The 17075-nt window shown below is 36.6% G+C and overlaps 1 protein-coding gene across 5 annotated transcripts in view; it reads right to left on the minus strand.

The window, feature by feature from the left end:
- Positions 1 to 17075, minus strand: part of LOC117426176 (histone deacetylase 4-like) — a 278893-nt gene that overhangs the window by 112344 nt on the left and 149474 nt on the right. The window contains exon 1 of one of the 5 annotated variants that reach the window (XM_059033463.1): positions 6395 to 6531. The exons of the other annotated variants lie outside the window; for them this stretch is intronic. Within the exon in view, the coding sequence (XP_058889446.1) occupies positions 6395 to 6398 (4 nt within the window). The 5' untranslated portion in view covers positions 6399 to 6531. Of the gene's footprint in view, positions 1 to 6394; positions 6532 to 17075 lie in introns of those variants that run through there. 5 annotated transcript variants of the gene reach the window in all.

Genomic DNA, 17075 nt, shown 5'->3' on the forward strand with positions numbered 1-17075 from the left:
CAGTGGAGGGGGGGGGGGGGGGGGGAGGTAAAATGATAACACCAGTCCGGTCTTGAGAAAGCACACAGTGCAGTACTTAGCCACCATCCACCCTCTCTTCATGTGTAACAGAGGGTCAGGTTTCACCTACAGGGAGCAGAAGCTCCAATAAGGGTGACCTAGCAGACCCGTTTGTTTGTCCGTCTGGCGAGTCACTTGACACCTTGCTTGCTGGCTCTGCTATTTTTGTGTGCTTTGTAGTATATTAAATGCTTACATCTTTTACTGGAATACACACGCAACATAATATTATTGTGTTTCTCCTGGCCAAAATAGAGGCGACTGTAAGCATGATGGATTAATAATAGCAGCTTTGGTTAAACTGATGGGAAATGCACTATACAACAGTACAGTATTTATATTTAAAAAGTGTCCCAGCTGTCATTTTGGTTACCTGTAAAGAAAAATGGCCACTGGTAAATGAAGGGGTTACTAGCTGCCTGGACTATTTTAGCCACCATGGATGAACAATACAGGAAAGTAGTCCATATGGCTAACTGGTAAATGTGAAGAGGCTGGTGCTCTGGCATGTCTGCAAACTCTGTGAAAGGCAGTAACTCACAAAAGAAGCCGGCCTCAGGCAGACATAGAGTTGCCTCTGTGAGAACTGCTCATCAGGAATGACACAAAGGCAGCATTTCTCATATGAGAAGAGGGCTTGGTGTGAATGCACAGCATTCTTGCTATTGTCTGCATCACAAGGAAAGTCAAAATTCAAAGGGGGACAGATCAAAGGCTCCTTTTTTGTTTCTTCTGTTTGTCTCACCAGAGTGGCTGCTGAAGTACCTGTCTGAGATGCCCGCAAAAATCTAACTGGCAGCAACCAATTGAACTGGAGACAAGCAGAAGGTTAAGCATGGTCCACTGAGGCGCAACTGAGTAGCGTAATTAACCCCTGAAGGACCAGTACATGGCAAGTATAGCATTACTCTCCCACTGTAAGAATCGAGGTCCTTTCATAGGCTGTTACTGTATGAAGTTGTTCTGGGGTGGTGCTGGAGTGGGGTTCGTAGCTTACTGTATAAATCATACAGGTGCATGAGCTTCTCTCCTATATGCAAGATTAAGCAACACTCCACTCCACAGAGACGCTCACCAGGGGTCGGTTGCATAAACATAGACTAACATATTTGGCTTAGTCTAATGTTAAGTCAGACTGACGACAGACACATACTTAAAACGGTTGCATAAAACAGTCTTTCGTTAGACCGGTCTTAGTCAATTTTGCAACACATTCTGGGAAATTTAAGACACTCGAAAAAACAAACATGGCCGACGCTTCCTTCAAACAGCAATGTTCTCAGTTTACAGCAACAGAAAATGTATGCCTGTTAGAGGAGTGTAATGCAGAAAAATCAATACTTTTGGGGATATTTTCTGAAAAATGTTCTAAACGCACTCAAACACAAGGCGTGGGAAAAAATAACAAAAAAAGTTAACAGCGTTAACCCGCTGTGTGTGTGATCTGTCAAAGATGTACAAAAACGATGGAAGAATATGGTACAAGATGCTAAAAAAGAAATTTCCAAGAGGAAACACCCACGTATTGGAGGAGGACCTCCCTCAAAGCTGAAACGAACCACAGAATTGGTTATTGAAATTTTTGCAGCGGAATCTCCGATGTTTTGGGGGATTGCCGGTGGGCGAGAGTGTGGAGTCTGTCTGAGCCAGCAGGAGGCTCAGACTGTCGGTGACAGTGTCGCAGTATCACTGTGCCACTTTCAGTGAAAGTGAAACTCTGTTAAATAGCAAAGGTATGTTGACATGGTAACCACAAAACTATTACATTAAATCAGGCCATTTGTAACAACCGAAAGTTAGATTTCATTGGTCATACTAAGTTTACGGTGTACACAAAACTGAACACTTTTATTTTATTATGTTTTGCGAGTTTTAAGTATATAGGCCTAGCTATATGCTAATTGAATACAAAAAATTTAAATAAAGGACGATAGGTATTATTAGTTAAATATTGATAATACGTTATAATGCATTAATATATAGTTCATAATGTACATTAAATACATGATTGTTATTGAGCAATTTTTAAGGGTTAATAGAAAGGATATTAACGCTACTATAACTACCATACAAAAACTGGAACACTTATTGAAATAGCGCTTTAGTAAAGTTTCTGTCTTTAAGCACTCTTTGTTTCCTCAGACAGTGTTCATACAGCCAGAGATTACAGTGGGAGGCCATTATTTTTTTCTGACCGTTAATGATTTCCATTGAAACATAGACCTAAATTCTAAGTTAGCCTGGGGGTGAGGTAGCTAACTTTTTAGGCTAAGACTTAGTCAGTCATCATTTTTATGCAACTGGCTAACTTACTTCAGACTAGTATAAGTGACAAAACTAAGACCGGTCTAGCAGTTTAGACTAGTCTAAACCACTTTTATGCAACTGGCCCCTGTTGTTAGTTTCTTATTTGTATTTACTTGATATCCGTTATCTTTGGGACACCCTTTGTCTGCTGGCCTGGATTGGCTCCCACATTCTACTCTGGAAGTGACTGCATTTCAGCTTATTGTCAGCTTCTTTACCAGCATTTATCAATTTATTTGACTGTATTGATGTTTTCCTTTGTAAAGCACCTTAAGATGCTTCATGTATGAAAGGCGCTACATACTGTAAGTTGTACTGTATAAAGCTTGAGAAATGCATGTACTTATGTGTGGGACTACCCTTATAAAGTTTATCACAGTATTTTGCTCTGTATTTTTGCACTTTTCCCATGTTATACTATGCATTAACCATAGTTTACCCTGGTTTGTCATGTTTTTGCTTTACCATACCTCTCTGTGCTTTATAATGCTTACCTATGCTTTACCGTGCTTTCACTATGCTTTATTACACTTTGCTACTGTTTAACTATGGGACACTTTCATTAGGGTATTGCATAAAGTGAAAATGTAATATAGAAACTTGTGCATTACTATACACAATGTTGTATAGCAATGCAAATAAACACCTTAGCCATGTCAGAGCAATACAATGCTTACTCCAACATACAGTAGTATGATTGAGTACATTAAACCAAAAGAGTACATTTGAAGTGAAAAGTGAGAGCACACATGATTATACAGTATCTGCCCTGAACGATGATTGATTTATTTTACAAAACAGTATGTTGACGACAAGTCAAAGACCTGATTCTTAAAAGGTATGAAACAAAAAACGCAAAAGGATTGCTCCCAAATCACAACGTAAAAAACAATTTTATTTTGAAACTTCTGATTAGGTATTTAAGCATGCGTGCTACGGTAGCATGACCGTGAAATATATGAAATGCTAATCAAGAATGAAGCACTATTTATCAATATGTCACAGTGCAATGAAACAGATAAGTGCTCTATTTACATTATATAATTCAACAAAATGTACAATACACTAAGTAGTACTGTATTATGTAATTCCACCCACTCTATCACTCTCTCCCCCTCTTAGATTTAACAGTATTTAAATATGCACACATTTCTCTGTGCATGGCATTACTGTAGCATGACAAACACCACTGTAAAAAAGCCATATATTTTATGTTAAAACTTCAAAGAAATAATTTTTTTTTTTTTAAATGCAAAAAAAAAAAAAAAAAAAGATAAAAGCAGACCAAATCAAAACCCAGGCCTCCGAGTGTGTGTGTGCATGTGTCTTTGGGTTTTTTTAAGCCATGTTGCTTTTTTAAAACATAATTCTGTTTACAAATACAATGTTTCCAGAGGAAAGCTTATCCTCTGAAAACAAAATTCAATCTGCATCATAAACACAAAGCGAGAATCTATTTTTAAAATCACATCAAACCACAGCAGCTTGCCTCATGCCAAAAGGGGTCTCTCTAGAGATTAGGATTAGTTCATTTTGAATTTCTGATAGCGATAGCATGTAGTCCGGCCCAGGGGCGGACAGCTCTCTGCAAACCACTGGTATCTGGAGTGCACACCACCAGCGCTTTAGAAGGGACTTGTTTACACAAAGCTGTGGGTGGCAAGCAGTGTTAGAACATGCCGAAGGATCAGCAGCCTATAAATTGAGTATCTAACAACACAGGTTTTGGTTGCCTATGGCTACTACTGTACAGTATCTTATGTCTGTGTGTGTACAGTATGTGGGATCAGGTATGTGTGTGTGGCGCATTCTTCACTTGTTCTGCACACAAATTTGCTAATAAAAGTAATTAGTGTAGTAAAGCACAGCGAAAGCATGGTAAACTACAGAGGCACAAGCTCAGAAACTATAGAACTAAGCATGGGAAAAGCATTTCTAGTGATAGCCCCATAGCCACACTATTATTTAGAAACATTTTTGTTCTCCAGCCTCAGTAAGTATTTGTGTGTGCAAAGCCCTTGTTTACATTCCAGTTGGTTTACAGCCACTTGCAGCTGTTGGGACTGAAGCATCCTTTCCCTTAAAACATGCTTGCCACTTAGTCATTCTAGAAGCAAAATGTTTATACCAATCCTACCACAGTAGCAGACAGAATTATATATGTATATGCTGACAACATATAGAAAACATCTACATACTGCCACATTGTATGGACTCCTTCTGAAATAATACTTTTCAAAGTTCTATGTCTCAATGCTATTTGAACGTGTAATGTTTAGTTAGCTGAACATGGGAATCAGTAGCACAACACAATATTAATATGTAGTGAATCGTTTCACCTTAGTGTCAATATGCAACTGAGGATTTAATTTAACAGCAATTACAATTCTAAAACAACTCAACGACTTTCTTACAAGCCCTTAAATGTAATTTCTTTGGTGGTTTAGGTCTGGAAACTGTATATGAGGTACTGTACTGTACATTTTTCTTTTGCTGAAACAATGGTGACTATTTGGAGTAAAGAGCTACAGTCCTTAGTCTCTTAGTAACAGGCACTGGTGTTAACAGGAACTCCAGGAAATGTGCATCAAGTGAAGTAATCTAGATGCTGTTGATTGTTACTTGCTTCTGTGCTGTATTGGTCCCACACTTAATTTGAATTGTTAAACTGCATCAAGTAAGGGCTATCAATTTAGGCTAGGCATTTGATTTTATCTCCCTATGCTTTCAGAAAATTCATTTTCAATATGCTTATTAAAAGAAATTGCACCATAACATAAATGTATTTAAATACAGTAGTTCATATAGGTTTGCCATATTGTACATCTGTAAAATGTACTGTAACACCTATATACTCATACATTAAAATATATGTTCTTTTATTTTATGTGCAAAATCCAATAAAAAATATGGGTTAAAAAGTGTTACTGAATGAGGGCTAGTTGGTTTTCCCTACATTTAATGTGTTTTAAATATAACAGAAGCTGTCAAGTGTGTATATTCATTGAGGCCAAATTCCCATTGTTTATGCATCAGTGCAGTTTGTGTAAACAAATCTTTCTTCCTTCAGACTTTATGCAGCTATTAAAAGATATGAAAAAGGGGTGTAATGCAGCTCAAATCAACATATTTTGCTTCTGTCTGGCTGACTGACCAAGTCCAAGGTTCCAGGTGGTCAACTACTGTATGACACAACATACCAAAACATAATACATTATGCCCACCACCTTCTGCTACAGTACTAAACTGTGATGTCCACCAGCACACCTACATGGGCTACTCAATTACCATGCTGGCTCTTGAGCAAAGAAAGGCAACTACTGAACACAGTGGATCTGAATGTGAACCATTTTCAGCATTCCATTCTGAAGCTTGCAGAATCCCCACTACACAACCTCAGCTCCCCTCTCTCTATCTCTCCCTCACGCACACGCTGCAAGAGCCTATGTTGATGCACATCATGCATCTGGCTGGTGTGCTGCAGTCACAGCGATCCCATATTTAGCCTTCCAATACTGAATAAACCCATGTGGCATGTGTACAGCACAACTTGCCTACCACTACTAATGGGTCCTACTTTTTAGAAAACGAATGGTGAATCAACCGTAAAACTACTATTTAACTCTAAATCAGTAAGCTTAAAAAGAAAACAAGTTATTTTACCATTGCGAACCCAAAACAGCTCATTCACTCTGTAAAACAGTTGCTACATACAGCACTATATTGTGCTTCATATCAATACTAGTCATACACACACACCCTCCGCACAGAAGCATGCTTCTGACAGTATCCCAGATTTTGCATTTCTGATTCATTGAACCGCCAGGCAGCCAAAGCTCGTTGCGGTCCTGCAGCAGTTTCAACACAGAAATATAAGATGAGATCAATGATATCAGAGGACCACAGCTCGCTAATGCATCAGTGCCCTCAGATAAAACATTTGAAGAGCAAACTCGTAACAAAACAGAAGTCAAACAATTCAGCTCTACAGACAAAAGCAGTTCCAACTCCAGCACAAACACCTTACCCATCAGTCCTCGCTGCGACTGTGTTGGGGCAAAATGTACTCCAGCTGCAGATTCGCAGAGGAGTGCTCGAAGAAATGAAGTTTACCAGTCAGCAGCAGCTCGCTCAGCAGTGTTTTCTGTGCTTCTTTCGTTTGCTTTTTTCTCTCTGTCTAACTCTCTCCCTCTCCCTCCCTCCCTCCCTCCCTGTGAGCTGATGACATCAGAACAGTGTCTCAGGCATGCAGAGTGTTTATAAGCACTGCTATTCAATTTCCTGGAACACAGACTATATTCACAGAAGGTCCAGGCTTTCTCTCTCAGCTGCTGCTGGCTCTGTTGCTTTAACCCTCTAAGACCCTGATACCCAATAGGAGCCCAGTGTAGCAAATGTATACAGCAACAATCTTGTGAGCTGAATTAATTAACGAATGTCTTAATACCAAGGGCTTGAATGAAAATGCATACTAATTACTCCATTCTATTTGGATTATTGACCCTGTTGGATGAATACAACTTTAAGTTTTCATTAAAGAAAACATTTCTTCCATCACTAGAATATGCCTCCACCTCCTTACCCCTCATTATATAATTTCTTAAGGTGGCCCATTGAGAAATGCAATTTAATAAACACTGCTCTATGCAAATTGTTGTGTTTGATCTTCTTTCATCACTTAAATAGTTGAGACGAGCAATCACATGTGCAGTTTCAGCAAATAATCAGTTCAGCCTTGAAGGAACTGCACTTGGTGCCAAACTTACAGCAGTGCAAATAGGATTTACAGTATATAATGAAACTCAGGACACTGAGACATACTTTCAAACCCTCTTTAATTAACTCCTAGTAGGGAAACAACCTGTTCATTTTACTTCACTGTAGAACTAAACAACTTAATACTATGACTGGAGGTATCTTTGTTTCCCTGTTTGTAACAACAATGAGGAAGTTCCACCTTGTTGACGCATATGTACTGAAGGATTGGCTGATACTGTATGCATGGAATAAAGACAATAAAGTGTTCCTTCAAGGCTTGAAAGGAAACTGCACATATGGTTGCTGTATTCAAGTAATAAAAAGATGCCCAAAATATGGTTGCATGGAAACCATTTCAATAGAAAGACAAGTGTAAAAAGAGAGTAAATAAGTTAGCAATTTAGAGATTAAATTTACCCCTCCCCTCTACACTAAATATTTCCTGTACTTGAATTTGTTGTGAGGGCTGTTGTTTTCATTTTTATTTTACTGTAATTGTATACCAACAATTTGTATGTTTCCAAACAATGTAGTTACAAAACAACAAATAAACAGCCAAACAAATGATACAAAAATCAATGGTTAAATATAATTTAAAAAAAAAAAAAAAAAATTGGTTGAGGCGTTTTCCATACAGGGTTAATTAATTTCTACCTCCCTGCTTCATTGTCTCTCCAGGCACACAGATCACAGTTCTATACTCCTTACAATAGGCCTGACTGTCTCAGTGGTGCTTAAAATAGAAAGTGTTTTATGAAAGATTTAAATATTACACAATCAATGTTGCAGAATGGCACTCACATGGCACCACAGCAATTAGCAGGGCCCCGCAACGCTTCACTTTTTTTTTAATGCAGCAGAATTTGTCACCTAGAATTTTAGAGGGAGATAAGAGGGGACAGAAACACTATTTATTATTTCACCAAATGGGGTTTCTGTAGCCCACTTTTTTCTCTTTCCCCTGCACTGCACAGCTTTCTATCATTTCCCACTAGGATTGTTTTTATTAAGATATGAAAACATTTAATAATAAACGATGTGAAACTTAAAAAATAAATAAATAAAAAAATCATAGAATAGGCATTCTTCTGACTTAGAAAAATCAGAAATAGTAAACATGCATACAAAAAAACATTTTCTTTTTGTATCTTATGTTAAAAATACACCCCTTGTATGTGTTTCCTGTATTTAAAAGAAAAATTGACAAAAAGGCAATTGCCCTCTTTATATGTATTCTGTTTCCTTATTTACCAAGAATGTTTGTGTCACTAAACTACCTTAGGGGTAAGAAAAACAAACAAAAAAGCTGAAGTTCTGAATCACCTTTTCATCGTTTCTAACCATTTCTAACACTGCTGCAAGGTGACTGTCTCACAGAGTGACGCACAGTTGTGGTCCAGTAAACAGGTTTCAGTGGGTGACAAATCTTCTGATGGTTAAACCTACCTGTGAGGGGAGTAAACTAATTGGACTGAACAATGTGTGATAAAGCTTTCCTTCTAAGAAAATTACATTGTTTACATTTTAGCGTGAGCAATGCAGAGTGAGACACTGCAGCTTTAAAACTTCAAGAAAACAGACGGTTCCATTGATAACTGAAGAACTTCAAGAATTCTCTGTCAGTTCAAAACAATCTGTACCAGGACTAAAAATGAACTTTCTGGGCCTGTAGCCAGGCTGTGACAGGTGGGGGGCTTTAAATATTACGAAGGAAGTTCCAGGGCGGGGGTAGGGATGAGTGATAAGTTCATTATATTTAAAAAAAAAAAAAAAACACACACACACACACACAGACACAAAAATGTGTTTAATTAAAACAGTCTAGAGGGGCATTCAAATCCTGACACCCCTCCAGGAATATTATTCAAACTTGTTCAACATACACATATATATATATATATACACACACACACACACACACACACATATATATATAAACCACCTTTCATTAATTAGAAATAAAAAAATGAATGAACCAATAGTACAGCACTTCACCAGTCAGGGACATGACATAAATGATGTAAAGTTTGTAGTATTAGAACAGCTCAAATTAGACAATGCAACATATCGAAGAATAAAAGAAAGTAAATGGATAAATAGACTGAACACGATTATGCCAGCGGGACTCAACAGAAAAGAATGAACTAATTAACTTCAATAAATATATAACATTTAAATAAATAAACAAAATTCATTCAAAAGTTGTGCATGCTGATGCGCTGGGGAGGCCAAATCTAGACTGATCCTCAGAGCCAGCATTGCATGACATAATAAAAATATAAGTTTATGTAAAGTAGTGTTAATTGGAATTAATACAGATTCAAAGATAGAAGTAAAAATGATGTCACAATATATAGAACACCATTACATCATGTAAGAATAAATCATGAATTTGAATGTAAACAATAACAAGTAGTTGTCATGCCGTCAAAAACCTATAAATACCTCCAATGTTTGGATTCAAACACAGGCTCCCTTGAGAAAGATATGTACAACATATCGAAACGTTGGGCAGCTGGCTCTTTGAGCTAAAATATATATATATATATATATATATATATATATATATATATCTCAATGTTACACAACAAGCATTGAGAGCGCTGAATAACCTTTTTTATATATATTTAACACTACAGTGTGCTTGAAATATGTTCATAGACAAAAACAAGACCAAGTTATTGTTCACCAGAAGTATCAAACATAACTAGGGTTCTTTCAGTGTTTACTTGTAAGACTTTGCTACCTCATGCATAAATATTCATTTTTTTCCTGGTTTCTGACCAGCTGAAACAAAGCCTGACGTGAGTGTAGCAGGGACGGAGATATCCGAGACAGAAAGCAGACAAGCTGGATGTCAATCATGCTCAGCACCCGCCTTGTCTGATCTGCAGCGAATCAGAAAGACAAGTACGAAGTTCTCCATGTCCTTATCAGAAAACAGTGTTAATAACAAGGTACATAGAAGACAATCTAACCAGTTTTGTCATACTGAACTAGTTTTTTTTTTTAGTTTTTTTTTTTTTTTACCTAAAACATACATTTATAATTGAATAGGAATACACAAGGGTTATATTTGTGGGTGAGTGTATTAAGGAGTGCTCCTCAAAGAAAAAAAAAAAGATGAACTAAACGTAACTTATAATTTACTGGAGAATGTTAAAAAGATATGAACATCCTCCAGGAATTCATATATGTATTATCTCCTGAAATTACAAAAATAATTCTGCTGTATGGAAGGATGTTCTTGTCTTGTGTTTTGCAAAGTGATTTGGGTACAGGATTCCATTCTTAAAGAATAAACCCACATGAACAATGCACATGCGTTTGTCCCAACATATTTCAAATATCTAAAATGTAGATATAAGAGGTATCATTTCCTATCTTTTTCAAAAGCAAGCAACGAATAAAAAAAACAAAAAAAAAAACAGACGTAACCCCATTAGTTTTGTTCCACTTCTATTAGTTTTGTTGCCCCCAGGAAGCAAACTGTACTGTAACAGCAGTACTTGAACATATGAAGCAATAACTGCTGACCGCCCTACTAAAGCATACTGCAAAGATATCTTTTCATAGCCCCTAGCCAGGTGTTCATGGCAAACAAACGACTGTTCTTTCTAAAAAAAGTCAACAGCTTTGCTCTTTTTTATCATGTGTTTTGGCCTCTCCTACTTCCATGAAACAGAATAGAGTTCAATATTTAATCTTATCTGCATGCCAACAAAAGCAGGTTATCCATCAATCAAATTACACACAAACTGAACAGCACTAGGGATCAGAAGTTTTTTTTTAATTCCTTAGGAAGGTTAGGATTTATGATAGTTCAGCTGGGGTTTCAAGAAATTGAAATATTACACATTTATTAGCATTTGTTTTAGAGAATGGGAAACGAGTAGTTATTATTACAAATTCATAAGATTAAGGAAATATTTAAACAGAAGATATTCCAGAAGCCTCTTTCTCCAGGGATCATCCTGGAGAAAGAGTGATCGGTTTACACACAGAAGCGTTGCTGATGTGTTTGTGTACAGCTATGGCCCAATGTTTTGCATCACCCTATAGAATTAACTAATTGTGCTTCACAAAGTCAAATGAAACCTGCTGAATAATGTTATGTTACTATATTGAATTACATACCGCTTTGTAGTTTTCCACGTACTTTTCCATAAAAACTGACAAAAATTGAAAAATGTGACATTTCGAAATCCAACATGTACTACTATGATGACTTCCGGGAGACTTTTGCAATATCATTATGTAGTTTCTTTGATTACATGATGTTAAATAAAGGATCTAAATTATGTTCATATAGTTTTTTTTATTTTATGTATTATATCTCGATCCTAAAATTATATATAATGCAAAACTTTTGGCCATAGCTGTAGATACTCAACAGGCAGGGGAAGTTCACAGAGCTTTTTTCACTAGACTCGTTGATAACCTGCATCCCACACACTCTGTGAGGAGACAGGATAAGCTGGATATAAGTTTTGTGCTGAAGTTGGTCTACTATACAGCATCTTATCTACAGTCAAGTCACAATGTTTGGAAGTGTCTCAGTCATATTTAAATTAATTGGTGTCCGTTTATTCATCCATAGTTGAGTATTTTGTGGAAGGGAGCTTGTGAGTCCAATAGGAAGCTAATTGCAGCAGTGGAACACACATCTTCTCTAATAGGCCAGGAAGAAAAACAGAAATTGTAATTCATTCTTTCCAAAATGGGAGTTTTTGTTATACTGATTACAGCTGATATGGTAATGGTAGGTTCGACATGAGTTAGTCAGGCTTACCTTTTTTAAATGTGTGTTTACATAATCATCCATCTGATGCAGATTGGACAGTTGATTGGACGTTTTCAATGATGGTAAATACTGTATCAATGCATTTCATGGCAGTCTCATTCTTACTGGCTTTAAAGATTGCTTACAACTAGTACATTAAGTGGTGTGCCACATTTTCACTATGCCCACATGGCTTGCCACTGAGTCTATATCCTAAACCTGTAAGAGGTATAACTCAGCTACCCCAAAAGACACATCATCATATTCTGAATGAAACATGAAATAATACGAATTCAACAGCTGGGACTCAAAACTCATTCTGTCGAGAGTTGCATCTAGGAGTCAAACAAATATGGGTATGTGTTACAGCAGAACTAAATCTGGGCATTTACATTCACAGGTCTATACTAATCAATACATATTAGACGGCTTCAAGTTAAATGAGTAAATGATTGCTCAAAAAATATAAATAAATCGCCCCGGATTGCATCAACTACCTAGCTGTGGTTATCCCAGGATTACCCCTAAAAACAAGTGGTTACGGCAATTTAAGGATATTGCCAAGTGCTGTCAAATGCTCTAATAGTGGAGCATACTGTAGGGTTATCAAATGTTCGTCTCCTGAAGATACCTCATCCAGAACCATAAAACCCTTGACAGTGGTAAAATTACAAAATACTAAAATAATATTTGTAATTTCAATGAAAAACATACTGACATTTTATCCAAAACTGTGTTTAGTTTACATGCTACATTACTGTACATGAAGCAATTGTGTGTTGTATGTATCCTTTTTGAAATGTAAACGTATTAAGAGTCAATAGAAAGGGATATTGCGAGTTATACACAATTTATGTAAGGACAAAAATGAGTTTTCCATTCAAAATGACTCAAACATTCTTTAATACTGTCAATTCCAAGATTCTGTTACATGAATGAATCCAAACATTTCAACAAGGGCTTGTTCCAAAACTCATATATATTTGTCACTGCTGTTGGTGGCTGATTTATTTTGAATAGGTATGCAAGTGTATCTGTAGCTGGTAATACATGTTATTTATCCTGCAGTTGCTACTTTCAGGCCTCCCAATGAGTAAAATCCTGTTTTTTATGATGTGAAATTATAACATTCACAAAGCAGGATAGCCTGTGACCTGCTAACTTAGAGGTGACTGTTAACTACAAAGCCAGCACCATGATAAGCTGCCAAGTATATAACTTATTCCAGTGAATAATAATCATAATAATAATTCTGAGTAGGTTAGGACTTTCTCATCAGATTAATTTAGACCTAAGTATTCTGCGTACAGCATGCAGGAGTACCAAATAAACCTGGGATTCCCATTCTTTAAATAGCACTAGGTACAGTACGAATCTTTAAATGTGGAGGCATTAAACACAGTAATTGATCAATAAAGCACTTACTCACCACAGTTTGTAAATCAATGATCATGAATATCAATACAGAGCAAGAATAATAACTCCACTCAAATTAAAATCTGCTTCGTCCAATGCAGACTTTGCACCAGAAGCCAATGAAGGATATAAAACTGAAAACGTGAAACTTTTAAAAAGTGTTCCAGAACCCCAAGCTGTGTTTAAGACATTCACACTGCATACCATTCCTTGTGTTAGACCTATCCTCCATTGTTTTTATAGTTATATTCAATAATATTCAAATGATGAAGCCAAACACATTCTAAGTAATTCACTGTCAGGGTGCAATCAAACCCAGATGACTGATGAGGGAATCAGCCTGCAATGCCACATTGCATGAACAACACCTCAACATTTAACACTATTGAAATTAACTCTATCTTTTTTTAAAAAGAGGTTCCTGTTCAATCAGTTTGTGGAACATGAAATGTGAGTCAGATGTAGTCAGAGTGAAAGCTAAAGAATCCAGTGTGCCGTGTGTACCCAGATGTTATACAGGTTTCATCTGTTATCAGAGATCAGTTTAGAGATATGCTCTGACGTCAATCCCTAAGTTTATAGTTATGCAAAAGATATGGGCCAAATAAAATTCTCCTGAACCTCAAAATCTTTTTTTTTTTTTTTTTTTTTTAAATAATAAACAGTATAAATACATAATGGGTTCTATCCACTTGAGCTCAACAGTTGTGGAGCTACATGCCAGTAAGTACAATATGGTCCTTTTTAAAAAAAAATAAGTTAACCCTAGCCAATACTTTTAAGTGCAGTACAGAAACCAGGACCAGCGGACACAGTTGGAAACTGAAAATACTGTAGACACAGAGTGGTGAGGGTATGGAACGGGTTACCTAGTCATGTTCTTGGGGCAGAATGACTTGGATCCTTTAAGACCCAACTTGACCAAGTTTTGAGATCAATCAGCTACTAGGAACCAGATGAGCTTACTGTAGAAGGGCTGGATGGTCTCCTCTCGTTCAGGGAGTTTCTTATTTTCTTATGAAATTCAAACATCTAACAGTACTCTTTAGTGCATTTCTGTAAAATATGGAAACCGCCAGGGAGACTCAATTACATTGCACATTGTCCAAAGTCAGCTTGAACTAAGTGGTGCTTAATGGTCATTAATTAGATTGACTAATCTGTTGATTACTGCTTTATTTATTCAAATAAACATAACATCACAATATGGAATGTTATTTCTGCTTGATTTTAATTTTGTAGGCATGTGTGAATGTAAATCTCTAGAACTCAACACACTCAAATCATACTAATTAGACAAGCATTTTGGCTAGCTGAAACTTTGTCAACTCAAACTTCTTATAGTTTCACCATGGTAGATAATAAGTGCAGTTAAAAAAAGGTGGTTTGCTTTTTCCTTTGTTCTGCTTGTGGTGTGTTGGCCTGCAAGTTTTCTAACCATCAACAAATAATAATTTACAAAATAATAGGTTGATGGAACTGATTAGACGGTATATAAATGTGTGCTGAATATTTGCTGGTTTAAATTAATACTCACATTATATATATATATATATATATATATATATATATATATATATATATATATATATATATATATATATATATATATATATTGTTATATCATTAATAATCACAATATATATAGTGTGGCAGAGCAAGAACTCTGCCTGTAAATATGATGGTGTTTTGTTTGTGTTATGGTGGTGGTTGGCAAGGATGGGGTTAATTCCTGTCCCTGCCAAAAACATGCGAGAATGTGGCTGCTCCCAAATAGAATGATTGGTGCTAATTGGGAGCAGCCACCTCACATAAAATGAGAGCCCAGGGCTCCATTTGGGAAGAGGAGTTGAGTGAGTATACACTGTTTTTGTTACTCTATTGCTGCACATTTTGTTTTTGTAAAAGTAGTGAAGGGGAATGCCCAGCCTACGTTTTCTTAAACCTTTATTTTTGCCGTTGTGCCTTTTTGTTTGTACCTTGGGGCTTTTTTGTTTGTTTGTTTGTTTATTAAAGTGCACTTTAGCACTTGTACTGCAGTTTCCTGGCTTCTGAGTCTCTGTCTCGCTGCTACCCTGTCACAGACACACACACACACACACACGTATATATTTATATATATATATATATATATATATATAATATATATATATATATATATATAATTGATTGCAAATACTATATTAAGCTAAGATGTCCCTCAATTTTAAAAATGACCGCAATAATTTACTGTGAAATACAATATACAGTAGTAACTCTTTTTTTTTTTTTTTTTTAATATAACTACAACAACTTCTACCCAGCTTCCTGTTCTAACCACAGATATCCCTGCAGTCACATCATGTGATACAAATCTCAATCTTTACATAGTATAAGTGAATAAAGCACTGCAACACTAAATGTTGTAGTACCACAGCACGTGCACTTGCATCTCTAATAATACTGATAATAAACTGTGTATCGTTATAGCAGCATTGTGAACAGGGGTGTTTCATTGTCTAACCATTTAAACTTTTAAAAGCACAAACGTTTACATTAACATTTATGGAATATGCGTAACCAATCACAAGTTTTGTTTTATAAATAAATCACTGCAGCTGAATGTGTGTTAGAGTATGGGCCATGTTTAATTTATTTGAATTTAGTGTGCCAAATTATTCTACTGCTGTTACAGTAGGTCCCAACCTGCCGCAATCCCCACAAGAGCTCAGGAGAACTGAAGGTTAGTGGGTGTTCTCCAGTCCCACAACCAAGCCCATTTACACTTTGAGCTCCGGAGGCGCTTGGCCACTGGGGTCCTCTGCTGACAGTAAAGATTTTTCCTCCCCAACCCACAGAAGCGCCAGAGCCATTGAGTAGTTCTCTGTGGAGCAACTGTGCACAGCCAGGGCACAAACTTGCACACCCATCACTGTATTACTTACCCTGCACACCACACTGTGGTGACTTTACCAGATCAACAACTCAGGGACTGTAATATGCAGAAAGGTAAAAGGTAATAGGCAAAAGCTAATTTCCATAGAGGAGTAAAGTAGTTGTAAAGGTTTTATCCTATTAAGAAACTACTAAGTTGCAGGTAGAAGCAGTTCACGGATATCTATTTAGTTTCTTGACAGTTTTATACTGTTAAAATTAGCCTTTGCACTTGATTCAAAATAGGACACACATGTGGATCTGTAAAAGATTTGAAGTATACATTGAAGATTAAAAATACATTTGTGTTACACTGTATACCTACTACTAGACCATTGCTCAGTGGCCATCACCCTCAAAATTGTTTTAGAGCACCAAACCCTCATTCACAGACATGTTACTGTATGTTCTTCATAACATGAATTGACTGGGGGAAAAGAAAAAAAGCTGAAACAGAATGCCTCCTCCTTAACAGAATAGAAATACTGTATCAGGTTTGAAAAGAGACAAACAGCTAAACCGTGACGTACTGCAAATAAAAGAACGGTAACGACACGACATAAAGCAAGAAGTTAAGCTCAAGACCTAAACATCACTCACTGTGCAGAAAACCTGCAAGGAATACTTCATTTCCAAACCGCATTTTTCACCTTTTAAACCCCTGGAGGCCTCAGAGCGAACAGCAAACATGTACATTATATATTATTCATATGTTGTTTATTTAATATTGATTTATGGAACAGCAGCAAGAATTGCATCTCTTGCACATACATCAGTCTGCAGATGTAGCTACGGTATAGCGCAAAACAAAAAGGAACCTTCTGACAATTCAGTACCT

The sequence above is a fragment of the Acipenser ruthenus genome, chromosome 11 (assembly GCF_902713425.1).
Source record: "Acipenser ruthenus chromosome 11, fAciRut3.2 maternal haplotype, whole genome shotgun sequence".
In the NCBI taxonomy this organism is placed as follows: Eukaryota; Metazoa; Chordata; class Actinopteri; order Acipenseriformes; family Acipenseridae; genus Acipenser; species Acipenser ruthenus.